Genomic DNA, 13,713 nt, shown 5'->3' on the forward strand with positions numbered 1-13,713 from the left:
ATTTTAGTCAATAGTGAAAAAACTTAGACCTATAATTAACGATGAAACTTTCAAGGTTCCTAGTCATCTCAACCAGAGTTGCAGGGCAGGGTCCTAAGACACAATCATCATTGATATCAAAAGTTTACAGAAAATAGATCAGTCAGTAATTAAATGCAAATTTTTTTTACAAGGCAACCTATGCGACTGATAATGGAGTGAAACATTTGCAGTGTGTTTATAAGTAAAGAAAGGAGAATGAATGTATTTATATAGCACCTTTCATGTCCTCAGGATGCATCAAAGTGCTTTACAACCAATGAAGTGGGCAGATCATGATGTCAGTTGGTCTCTAACATTGATTTGGAGCCCGACCTGCAATCTTGGACCTCGTCGATCCAGTAATGTCCTCTCTTAAACACGTAGATTGAGGGACCACCTTCAGCAGCCCTATTAAATGGCATCGCTGTTTGACTTTCAAGTACTTTTGAAGTGTAAACAACTCACCAAGGGTCCTTCGACAGGACCTTCCAAACTTGCGACCGTGACCACTTAGAAGGACAAGGGCAGCAGACGCGTGGGAACACCACCGCCTGCAAGTTCCCCTCCAAGCCACACACCATCCTGACTTGGAACTATACTGTCGTTCGTTCACTGTCGCTGGGTTAAAATCCTGGAACTCCCTTCCTAACAGCACTGTGGGTGTACCTACACCCCAAGGATTGCAGCGGTTCAAGAAGGCAGCTCACCATCACCTTCACAAGGACAATTAAGGATGGGCAATAAATGCTGGCCTAGCCAGCGACACCCACATCCCATGAAAAAATAACGAAAAAAATTGTAATTTAGGCAACCCAGCAGTCAATTTGTGCAGACCGAGGTCCCAGGAATAGTAATAAAATAGTGACCAGATAATCTGTTTTGGTTACACTTAAGATAGAAATTTTAACTATAAAATAAACATTCAATCCTCACATAGGACTTTATAAAAATGATAGTCACTTCTATCAATTATTTTAATGGATTAGTTATCTGTTATGGTTGAAAAATAAATTAAAAACTTTTTAATTTTGTGCTTTGTGGTAGTCTATATAAGCACAAAAAAGATGTATGTCAGACTCCTAATAGACACTCATTCATAACTAACTATAGCTGATTGCACTTTTCAAAGCCACTTTTCAATTTACTAATTATTCATATGAATGTACTTTGGAAATGCTCTCAAGGTAAAGCTGCTTGGGAAAGTCAGCAGTTCATTTTAAGTCACTTAATTTATTGACTGAATAATTCATAATATTTGGGCAAAAGGGCTTTTACATCTTCCTCACTGGAGGATTGCTGGTTAAGCAATATTTTCAATAAATTAATGAAAAAAGATAAAAAGATGCATCCAATGTCCTTCTTAAAAATCCCAGAAGCCAGAACATGGTATACAAGTAAAACTGCTGAACAAATCTGCTTTACTATAATTAATTATGCAACTGCTCAAATATAAAGTCTGCATAAGTGTATTACATTGACTATTATAGGGCCTTCATCAAATGAAGATTTTATAATGTGCTTAAACAGCTAGATGGACCGCAGTAGGCATTGAAACCAAATTAATATCATAAAATATGCTGGTGCCATACTTGAATTGCAGCTCCCAAAAACTGTAATTTCTCCCTCACTGTATCCATAAGAAAAATATGGATTACTATGTCTTCTACCAGGGCAAAAAGGTACATCAATCTGAACTACGTTACACGCTGCTTTACATTCGAAGTGTCTCCTAACCTTCATGAAATCTCTCCCAACTGATACAGTGAGGTTGACAAGGTGATTCATTTCTCCAGGTCTCATGCAAAGATAGGTTAAATGGAGTTCTTATGTTGCTATGTTTCCACAACACAAGGTTGGCAAGATTTAGTTAAGAACAAATCAAGGGAAGAACTAAGGATCTGTCCAGATGTTTTTAGATCAAGACAAAGGGTAAAACTGGAACTTATCATAATTCTTTTCATTTAATTTTTGCATGTTGCTAGGATATAGTTTCACACAGTATACATACAGAATTCACAACATGCATAAGTAAATGCAGTGAAGATCATACACTGTTATACAGTTCTAGAGGATGAGGGACCCTTCATGACAGGGTGAGGACTATCCCTGGTCAGGGGTGCTGACAGATTGTGAGGAGGAAGATGATGTATCGCAATAAAGTTACAGCAGCATCAAGTATTTGTCAGCATTGTGCAATGAGAAGCTGTCTCATTATCTAGCCCTGAGGTTGGTCTGGTTTCAGGCGTGGGGATATGTGTGTGTTTGGTCCTCAGGAAGGGGGCTGAAATGTTCTGACATTCTATCTGCACTATGTGCTGCCTGCACATTACTTACTGTGGCTGGAAAATATCCACATGTGTTTGCTATAGTATCTGTTTGATCGTTCTGTAACAGTGGAACACACCTTCCTGCTGCTAGGAGAAAGATCTGTGCTACCTTGCAAGTGGTAGGGATTCCTTACTCTCCTGGTAGTAGGCCAAATATACATGGGCTTGGAGTCAATGTGTACCCACTAACCACGTACTGGGACTGTGCCAGTAACCTCACAATATCCCATGGTTACAGCTCCAGGGGGTGCGTTCTTTAATCTTGGAGATGCCCCACTCCAGTGCCTTGCCTCTCATAGGCATTGTGCAGATTTCTCCTGCACCAAGACTGCATGAATCAGGTGTGCGTTGTCTCCCAGGTGGCATCACACAACTGATGTAAGAGATCTGGTGTTATTGTAATCATCCTGTAAAAGTGGAAAAAGGGCTTTCAGGTTCTGAATGAAAGTAATTACTGTCAGGGTAGATGGTGAGGAATACTGTAAGTTCCCAAGTTAGTGCACTTTCTTAACCAGAGCGTAGTGTGAAGGGTTAACTATGTAACTCTTGTGTTTGCATTAGGCCCCGTCTGTGTAGTGGAGCCTGGTCTCCAATCATCTCGGCTATCCCTGCCATTGGGCAAAGACCTTGATTCGCTCGGACCATGTGGTAATCGGTGTACATCGGCCACCCCACGTTAAAAGAACCCACACACGCGCATCTTCCACCCCCACAAAATGAACTTTGGGACCTGGACTATCAAGACTCTTATGGACAACTCCAGCAGCGACAGACCTGAACGTCACACCACTATCATAGCCTGAGAACTCTGCCGCTACAATATTGATATCACTGCCCTGAGTGAGACAGAGTGGGCAGGAGGAGGCCAGCTCAAGGAACAAGGTGGTGGATATACCTTCTTCTGGAAAGGTAAACCAGAAGAAGAGCGCTGACTCCATTGGGCTGGCTTCACTATAAAAAATGAACAAGCCGACCGCCTCAGCGAGCCTCCTTGTAGATAAAACGATAGTCTCATGACCCTCCAGCTCACCCTAACCCAGAACAGCATGCCATAGTCATCAGCGTGCATGCCCCAATCCTAGAAGCAACAGATGTAATTCTTATTTAGAAGATAAAGAATGTGTTGGTGATCAGGGAAGAAAAGAGAATGTGGCTGGTGTGTTTACTTTATTGGTCATTGTTGATTCATTGAACATTGGGGCAATAATCTGTCAGTGAGAGCATTGGTAATCAGTGCCTGTGACACCTCCTTCCAGGAGGCTCTAGACTTTTTTTTTGCAGCTTTCTCCTGTGGAGACTCTTCGCTTAATCATCTTAAGCAGGTTTTGAAAGTCCGTTGTTTTGAACTATGTGCTTTTCTTTTGTAACACTTTGCAATGTGGGCGGCGCAGTGGTTAGCACCGCAGCCTCACAGCTCCAGGGACCCGGGTTCAATTCTGGGTACTGCCTGTGCAGAGTTTGCAAGTTCTCCCTGTTTCTGTGTGGGTTTTCGCCGGGTGCTCCGGTTTCCTCCCACAGCCAAAGACTTGCAGGTGATAGGTAAATTGGCTGTTGTAAATTGTCCCTAGTGTAGGTAGGTGATAGGGAATATGGGATTACTGTAGGGTTAATATAAATGGGTGGTTGTTGGTCGGCACAGACTCGGTGGGCCGAAGGGCCTGTTTCAGTGCTGTATCTCTAAATAAATAAATAAATGTCCTTATGTATCTTTTGCTATCAGCACACCTACCTAACAATCAACTTATTGAGCCAAGCACTTTCCTATGTACCTGCTGCTTACTTATGCTTATGCCTTATGCTGCAATCTGCATTCAAATTTGGCTTTTAAAGATTGCACTCTAATTGTCAAACACTGTTTGGACTCTCCTCCCACTTTACATGATAACCAACAAATACGGTAGGATTAGTTACAATGTCTACAGCACAGAAGGAGGCCATTTGGCCCAACTGGTCTATGCTGATGTTTATGCTCCAAATGAGCCTCCTCCCAATGCTACAGAGCACTGGCAATCTGAAGTCTCAACTCAACAGTGCAGATCTGTGATCTATGAAATTTAGTCTGAAGTAGTGTTCCAGATCTACCTTTTCTATATCATTTACAATCATATGTCTCTATAAAGTCACCTCAGCTGCCTCCTTTCAAGGCTTAAAGGTCAAACTTTTTCCAGTCTTTCCTCATTACTCAATGCTCTGAGAGTACTGATTAGTCTAGTGGCTCTTCTCTGAAATACCACGAGGGTTTTATTGGGTTGTATTTTGGTAATGGACTCGAGAACATGACACCCAGAGCTGACATGGCGCTATTTTTAAACGGAAATCAATTAATTGGCCTGGGTATGAGTCCGGCGCCTAACTGGAGGTGCCAGAAGCATTCTGAAGATGGGAACAGGTTGCTCAGGGCAATCTTGAAAGGCAAGCAGCAGCCATGACTGGGCTTACCGTTGCCTTCAGAAATTCTGTGGGCATGTGCATGCGTCCCTGGACAGCACCCCTTTTCTCTGGCACCTCCCTGGAGGTACTAATTGATGCAGTATCCAACAGGAGATTGCTTTTCTTCCCAGTCTCAGGAAGGAAATATCTGCACAGCTGGACCAAGAGGGCGTGGATGAAGATGACCACGGAGGTCAGCAGCCGGGGACCCAAATGAACGACTTGCGTCCAGTGCAGAAAAAGGTTCAATGACCTCTTGCGGTCTGGCAAGGTGAGTGACCAGTGGCACTCGCTGCATTGGGCACCAACTCTCTAAGCACCAGAATTCACAAGAGCTGACCTCACAGAATGGCCACAGTTCTCCCTCAGATTGTAGGTTAATGGTCACAACACTGAGACACAGCCACCCTCACATATGGGGCAACATTCAGATGGGGACATCACCGAGGGGAGCATCAGCCCACGTGTGTGTCGTGCTGGAAGAGATGAGGGAGGGCAGCCACTCATGAATCTATCTCCTCAACTCCTGCAGGAGAACAGAGTCCATAATACATTGGAGATGGGCAAAATGGGAGGAGGTGGAATGGCCCAGCTCCACATGCTGACAGCAGTGACGGAGGCGGCGCTGGAGATTGCCAGGGTGCCGTCGAGGCATCCGGTGGGAGATGGCGACACAGGAGGCCATGAGCAACAGCGTCACTGGATAGCTCTTTCTTGAGGTGACGGGCAGGGAGGAGACTCCGGCCCAATGTGAGCTATGGATCTTAGACTGCTGTCATCAGATGGGTTGGGATTGTGTAAGGGTACTGTTGAGTAGGACCAGTTCTCATCACCATTTTCTTGTGTCTCCCACAGGGCCAGTAGCAGAGCGGGACCAAAGTGGACCTGCCGTATCAGTACCAAAATCCTCGGCGCGGTGCGTAGTCCACGGAACTTGCACCGTCATATCATACCTCGACACTTTCCACCAGCACAGACACACTCACCTCAGTTGGGCCACAGATTAGCATAGAAAGAGCAGCACTGGGTGAACCTCACAGTACTCGTGAGCAGAAGGATGAGGAGGATGAGTCAGAGTCACCTGTGGGCAGTTGCCCTGGGAGGATGGAGGATACCAGGAAAGGGCTGAGACGGTCCTAGCGGCAGATGAAGGGGCCACCCCTCAGGGTGCACCACTAACAGCCCTTGCCCCCTCCAACTCAGGAACCATCTGTGTGCCAGGGCCCTGTGACAGTGGCAGCCCCTGCTGACTGTAGAAAAGTCCCCATGGGCACCTCCAAGATAAGGACGGAAGCCACAGGCATCTCAGCTGGTGGCAGAGAGCAGAACAGCTTACCACAGCAGGAGCACCCCATAGAAGGGTTAGGGAGAAGAAAGTACCATGGTGTTGAAATCACTTAATGGATCACCTGGGTGCTATTGTCTACATGTGTACGTACTGTCTTTTACCTCACAATATAACTTCTTTATTTCACCATTCTGACAGGTGTGCTGTCTCATCTCAAAAGGGGGACGTCACATTGTGGGGCGGGTGACGGGATGTGGGGTCCTGAGAATATTAAGTGCCCATGCCTTGTGATGTTGAACAATGGTGGATGGAGGAACACTCCATATGCATGTTCATTGCTGCCAATGGGACCTCGCAGTTTTGGGACATGGCAGAAAAATAGCTCGGCATGCTGGGAGGTGAGTTGTGGGGTCATCAGCCACAAGGGCTCGGGGGCGATCAGGTGAAGTGCTGCTAAATCAGCATGGCACCTTGCTGCCATGTCAGCCTGAGGTATGGGATGGCATGGCCAGGCATCCTCTGCTGCCTGAGAACTGGCCACCTCTGGAGCTATCCCTTCCTCCTCATCTTCCTACACTTCTTCCTCCTCTGAGGTTGAGTGGCCTCCAGCTCCTCCTCTTCATCCATCATCAGGCCTCTTTGCAGTGTCATGTTGTGCAGGGCGCAGCACACGACCATGACATGGAAGACTCCGACTGGCTCGTACAGGAGGGCACTACCTGATCAGTCAAGACAACGGAAGCACATCTTCAAGCGGCCACTGGTCTGTTCAATGCAGGCCCGTGTTAGGAGATGGCTCTGGTTGTAGGGCCTCTCCCCAGTGTCGGGGTCTTGAATGGGGGTCAGCGACCTCCTTAGGGGAGAACCCTGATCACCCAGCAGCCACCCATGGAGTCTGGATGTGGACCTGAAGAGGTGCAAAACCTGGAATTCTCACAAGATAAAGGTGTCATGACAGCTGCCCAGGAACTGCAAGATTCAGTTCCTGTGGTCACAGACCAGCTTTACAGGGTGATCTGTGGCTGCTACTGCCTCTAAGCCTGCCAGGAGCACTGGTCCCCAGTTGGTCAGCAGAAATTCTCCTTCCAAAACCATGCAGACTGCTATTTCCTACATTGAGATCATACAAGTAATCCACAAATTTACATCTGATAATCTATTCCATTAGTTTCGCCTGTATTGACAATTCAGATCACATCAGTTTCATCATCACTGTGCTTTCCAACATAGCAATCTCAGAGAAACAGTAATACTCCTTTGATTGTCATACTTTATCTCACAACAAAATCAAAACTATATTTGTAACATATGTTAATACTTCCAATATTTAAAGCAGAAGAATAACTAACAAAATAACTAACTTAATCACAGCAAATAAAACACTTTTATAATTGTGTCAGATTATAAACTCTCTTTAATTCTGTGTAAGTAAAACACAACAGACTAAATCCGTACATGCTCTCACAGAATTTGGTAAGGGTGCTGGGCTTTTCCTGGTTCCTACGCTGCCGAAACCAACGCTGAATTGTGCGGACATCCCAATCCAGTTGTTTGGAAAGTCCTTCCAGTCTCTTTTCATCCGGATGCTAAAAAAAAACAAATCAGCCAATTCAGAATTTCTTCTTCAACAACAACAACAACAACTTACAATAGAGCACCTTTAGCATAGAAGAACATCTCAAAGTGCTTCACAAAGGTGTCATCAAAAAATAGACCCTGAGGCAAAGAGGGAGATGTAAGAAGGTTAAGAGGTGAGTTTTAAACAAGGCCTTAAAGGAGGAGAAGGAAATGGAGAGGTTTATGGAATTCCAAAGTCCACTTTCTTCTCAGTCCCTTTTTCTTCAAATGAAAAATGAAATGGCAATATCTTTCATTTTCATAAGTTGTTCATTTCTAATTAGTTATTTAAATTACTCTAAATTTCATATGTTATTAAACAGGAAATCAGTACAACTTAAAATTATACTGCATCTTTTATGTAGAGGAGGAATGTTAAGGGTTCCCACAAAAACAACCAATTGTGTAAAAACAAAAACCCCAGCTGGAAGAATGTAATCTATAACTGGGAGTGTAAAAATGGATTTTCCAGCTGCAATATCAACTCTGCTGCTCTGAGATCAGTTGAAATGTGTGGAATTATGAAGATGATGACACAAACAATATATTCGATAGTTCATAGTTGTTTCCCACCCTTTTAAGATATGCTTTTCTTTTTGAATAGTCTGATTCATCATGGGCAGTGGTAACAATGGCCCAGATTTTCCTGCCAAAATAATGATGAGGCTAATACCACTCGCCATTATTTATGTAAAAATGCTACAGCAACTTTAGATGAGGGGCAAATGTGTGGTTAAACTCAAAAATCCAAAAGTTGCTGACCCAGTTGTGCCATTCTGCCATTAGCTACAAAAGAAAAGGCACCTCACTGTCTGCTTCACCACTGGAATGCACTGAATGGCATGAACTTGCTGTATTTGCACAGTTGACATGAACTAAACTTGCGACAAAAAGTTGGCAGCGTTTACTAGCACCATAAGTGGGCTGGCCAGAATTCTGATAGTTGTGTCATGGCCTCCAAGGGGATCAAACAGTTTGGCTGGAATGTGTAATTTGATCCTGCCTTCTGTAGAGTAATTCAAGGTTTCGGCATTGTGTAATTTGATCTAGTCATTGTCAATCAGGCTCCAGAACTCGGTGCTAACACTACTGCTTTCAAAGAACATACAAGGCTCATAAGCCTAAATTTGGAACACTCACAGCATTCATAGTACCAAGTTCAGTTAATGCACAGTGCTCACACTCCTGATTTCAGATAGGGAGGGGTGAGGGATGGAAGGATTTCAACATGAGAAGAACTTTAATATTTAGTCATTCCTGAACTGGGAGCAAATGTAGGTCAGTGAGCACAGGGACAATGGGTGAACAGGACTTGCTGTGAGTTAGGATATGTGCAGCAGAGTTTTAGATGATCTCAAGTTCATTGGGGGAGGAAGATGGGATGCTGACCAGGAGAACACTGAAATAGTCAAATCTTGCAAATAATACATAAATGAAATATCATGCATATTGGTAGGAACAGACTCTCAATTTTTAAGGAGAATACCTCCAGTTTCTCTGGTCTCTCCACATAACTGAGATCTTTCATTCTTGGTACCTTATTAGCAAATTTGCTCCACACCCTTTCAGAGGCCTTGACATCCCTCCTGAAGTGTGGTGCCCAGAATATGCCACAGTACCACAGCTGAGGTTTGGCATAACTTCCTTGTTTTTATATTCTATGCTTCTATTACTCAAACTAAGGATCCTGCAAATCTTTTAATCTTTACTTATCCTGCCACTTTCTGGTTGCCCTGTACCTGCTCCCTTCATAAATTGTGCCATTTGGATTATATTACCCCTCCTCATTCTTCCTACCAAAATGCATTAATTTTCATCTGCCATTTGTCTACCTATTTCACCAGACTGTCTATGCCCTCCTGAAGTCTGTTACTATCCTTCTCACTGCTTACCACATTTCCAAGTTCTGGGTTTTATCCAAATTTTAAAATCATACCCTGTGTACCAAAGTGCAGATCATTAATATCGATTAAAGTTCCCCCCGAATCTGCACTGAGGCCTCAGCTTTTCATAAATAAAAACAAGAAATGCTGGAAATACTCAGCAGGTCTGGCAGCATCTGTGGACAGAGAAGCAGAGTTAACGTTTCAGGTCAGTGACCCTTCTTCAGAACACTTCTTGAGTGTTGAGTGTTCTTCAGAGCTTCTTGAGTGTTGTTGGAGCTGCACCCATCCAGGCAAGTGGAGAGTATTCCATCACACTCCTGACTTGTGCCTTGTAGAAGGTGGACAGGCTTTGGGGAGTCAGGAGGTGAGTTACTCGCCGCAGGATTCCTAGCCTCTGACCTGCTCTTGTAGCCACAGTATTTATATGGCTACTCCAGTTCAGTTTCTGGTCAATGGTAGCCCCTAGGATGTTGATAGTGCGGGATTCAGCGATGATAATGCCATTGAATGTCAAGGCAAGATGGTTAGATTCTCTCTTGTTGGAGATGGTCATTGCCTGGCACTTGTGTGGAGCGAATGTTACTTGCCACTTATCAGCCCAAGCCTGGATATTATCCAGACCTTGCTGCATTTCTACACGGACTGCTTCAGTATGTGAGGAGTCGCGAATGGTGCTGAACATTGTGCAGTCATCAGCGAACAACCCCACTTCTGACCTTATGATTGAAGGAAGGTCATTGATGAAGCAGCTGAAGATGGTTGGACCTGGAACACTACCCTGAGGAACTCCTGCAGTGATGTCCTGGAGCTCAGATGATTGACCTCCAACAACCACAACCATCTTCCTTTGCGCTAGGTATGACTCCAACTAGCAGAGTGTTTTCCCCCTGATTCCCATTGACTCCAGTTTTGCTAGGGCTGCTTGATGCCATACTCGGTCAAATGCTGCCTTGATGTCAAGGGTTGTCACTCTCACCTCACCTCTTGAGTTCAGCTCTTTTGTCCATGTTTGAACGAAGGCTGTAATGAGGTCAGGAGCTGAGAGGCCCTGGCGGAACCCAAACTGAGCATCACCGAGCAGGTTATTGCTAAGCAAGTGCTGCTTGATGGCACTGTTGATGACACCTTCCATCACTTTACTGATGATTGAGAGTAGGCTGATGGGGCGGTAATTGGCCGGGTTGGACTTGTCCTGCTTTTTGTGTACAGGACATACTTGGGCAATTTTCCACATTGCCGGGTAGATGCCAGTGTCATAGTTATACTGGAACAGCTTGGCTAGGGGTGCGGCAAGTTCTGGAGCACAGGTCTTCAGTACTATTGCTGGAATATTGTCAGCACTCATAGCCTTTGCAGTATCCAGTGGCTTCAGTCGTTTCTTGATATCACGCGAAGTGAATCGAATTGGCTGAAGTCTGGCATCTGTAATGCTGGAGACTTCAGGAGCGGGCTGAGATGGATCATCAACTCGGCACTTCTGGCTGAAGATTGTTGCAAGTGCTTCTGCATTATCTTTCACACTGATGTGCTGGGCTCCCCCGTCATTGAGGATGGGAATATGTGTGGAGCCACCATCTCCAGTTAGTTGTGTAATTGGCCACCACCATTCACGACGTGGCAGGACTGCAGAGCTTAGATCTAATCCGTTGGTTATGGGATCGCTTAGCTCTGTCTACTGCATGCTGCTTATGCAGTTTGCCATGCAAGTAGTCCTCTGTTGCAGCTTCACCAGGTTGACACCTCATTTTGAGGTATGCCTGGTGCTGCTCCTGGCATGCCCTCCTGCACTCTTCATTGAACCAGGGTTGGTCTCCTGGCTTGATGGTAATGGCAGAGTGGGGGATATGCCGAGCCATGAGGTTACAGATTGTGGTTGAGTACATTTCTGCCTTATGGATGCACAGTTTTGCATCACTAGATCTGTTTGAAATCTATCCCATTTAGCACGGTGATAGTGCCATGTGAGCTGCATGTAAGATGGCAGGATCCCCAAGGACACATTGTACAGCGAGCTCGCCACTGGTATCAGACCCACCGGCCGTCCATGTCTCCGCTTTAAAGACGTCTGCAAACGCGACATGAAGTCCTGTGACATTGATCAACAGTCGTGGGAGTCTGTTGCCAGCGATCGACAGAGCTGGCGAGCAGCCATAAAGGCAAGGCTAAAGTGTGGCGAGTCAAAGCGACTTAGCAGTTGGCAGGAAAAAAGACAGAACCGCAAGGGGAGAGCCAACTGCGAAACAGCCCTGACAACCAATTTTATCTGCAGCACCTGTGGAAGAGTCTGTCACTCTAGTATTGGTCTTTATAGCCACTCCAAGCGCTGCTCCACAAGGACTGTGCGGTGGTCACTGCTACCAATACAGTCATGGACAGAAGCATCTGCGGCAGGCAGATTGGTCAGGACGAGGTTAAGTATGTTTTTCCCTCGTGTTGGTTCCCCCACCACCTGCCGCAGACCCAGTCTAGCAGATATGTCCTTTAGTACTCGGCCAGCTCGGTCAGTAGTGGTGCTACCGAGCCACTCTTGGTGATGGGCATTGAAGTCCCCCACCCAGAGTACATTTTGTGCCCTTGCCACCCTCAGTGCTTCCTCCAAGTGGTGTTCAACATGGAGGAGTACTGACTCATCAGCTGAGGGAGGGCGGTAGGTGGTAATCAGTAGGAGGTTACCTTGCCCATGTTTGACCTGATGCTATGAGACTTCATGGGGTCAGAGTTCAATGTTGAGGACTCCCAGGGCAACTCCCTCCCTACTGTCGACCACTGTGCCGCCACCTCTGCTGGGTCTGTCCTGCCGGTGGGACAGGACATACCCAGGGATAGTGATTGCAGTGTCTGGGACATTGTCTGTAAGGTATGATTCTTTGAGTATGACTCTGTCAGGCTGTTGCTTGACTAGTCTGTGGGACAGCTCTCCCAACTTTGGCACAAGCCCCCAGATGTTAGTAAGGAGGACTTTGCAGGGTCGACAAGGGCTGGGTTTGCCGTTGTCGTTTCCGTGCCTAAGTCGATGCTGGGTGGTCCATCCGGTTTCATTCCTTTTCATTGACTTCGTAACGGTTAGGTACAACTGAGTGGCTTGCTGGGCCATTTCAGAGGGCATGTAAGAGTTTAGTTTAGTTTAGTTTCGAGATACAGCATTGAAACAGGCCCTGCGGCCCACCGAGTCTGTGCCGACCATCAACCACCCATTTATACTAATCCTACACTAATTCCATATTCCTACCACATCCCACCTGTCCCTATATCTCCCTACCACCTACCTATACTAGGGGCAATTGCTAATGGCCAATTTACCTATCAACCTGCAAGTCTTTGGCATGTGGGAGGAAACCGGAGCACCCGGAGGAAACCCACGCAGACACAGGGAGAACTTGCAAACTCCACACAGGCAGTACCCAGAATTGAACCCAGGTCGCTGGAGCTGTGAGGCTGCGGTGCTAATCACTGCGCCACTGTGCCACCCTTGCTGTGAGTCTGGAGTCACATGTAGGCCAGACCAGGTAAGGACAGCAGATTTCCTTCCCTAAAGGGCATTAGTGAACTAGATGGGTTTTTACAACAGTTGACAATGGTTTTATGGCCATCATTATGTTTTCTGATTTATGCACTGGTTCTTACAGAAAAGAGATGAATTCTCCAATGGGAGGTTACAGAATGGGGAATGTTCCTATGCTGATCTCCTGCCTGGTTAATTCTCTAAGCCACACACCAGGGAGGACCCAGACACAATTGCCAGTCTGCACAAACAAATGTACAAAAAGAATAACATGCTCATCAAGCTCGCCTCATCCAGTAGACAGTATAGACACACATGCTGCCATTTCACCTCTTGGAACAGACCAAGAAAAGTGGGCAATTCAGGAAAACCTCTAGGCAATTCCTCCCCTACTCTCTGAGGTTTCAGTGCAGACACATCATAATCTAAACCACTAACTTCCCATAACTGGCAATATTCTCTCAGGAACTTGTCAAATCCCTTTTAAGGGACTCTGGTAACTACATACGCAACACATGTTACTTACATTTGCTCCAGAAAATGATGATTCTGTGTCAAGTCATACCACCTGGTATCTGTAGGCACAACCTCCAGACCTACCATCCCTTCCAGTTCAAGTAACCACAATGGATCCGATCCCTT

General features: G+C 45.6%; 1 protein-coding gene across 3 annotated transcripts in view; it reads right to left on the reverse strand.

Annotated features, from left to right (window-relative positions):
* cers6 (ceramide synthase 6) overlaps window positions 1-13,713 on the reverse strand; it is a 337,760-nt gene that overhangs the window by 213,589 nt on the left and 110,458 nt on the right. For all 3 annotated transcript variants that reach the window (XM_068034528.1, XM_068034527.1, XM_068034526.1), the window contains exon 3: window positions 7,522-7,652. In XM_068034528.1, coding sequence (XP_067890629.1) covers window positions 7,522-7,652 — 131 coding nt within the window. The remainder of the gene's footprint in view (window positions 1-7,521; window positions 7,653-13,713) is intronic.

This window comes from Heterodontus francisci, chromosome 7, assembly GCF_036365525.1.
Source record: "Heterodontus francisci isolate sHetFra1 chromosome 7, sHetFra1.hap1, whole genome shotgun sequence".
Taxonomy (NCBI): Eukaryota; Metazoa; Chordata; class Chondrichthyes; order Heterodontiformes; family Heterodontidae; genus Heterodontus; species Heterodontus francisci.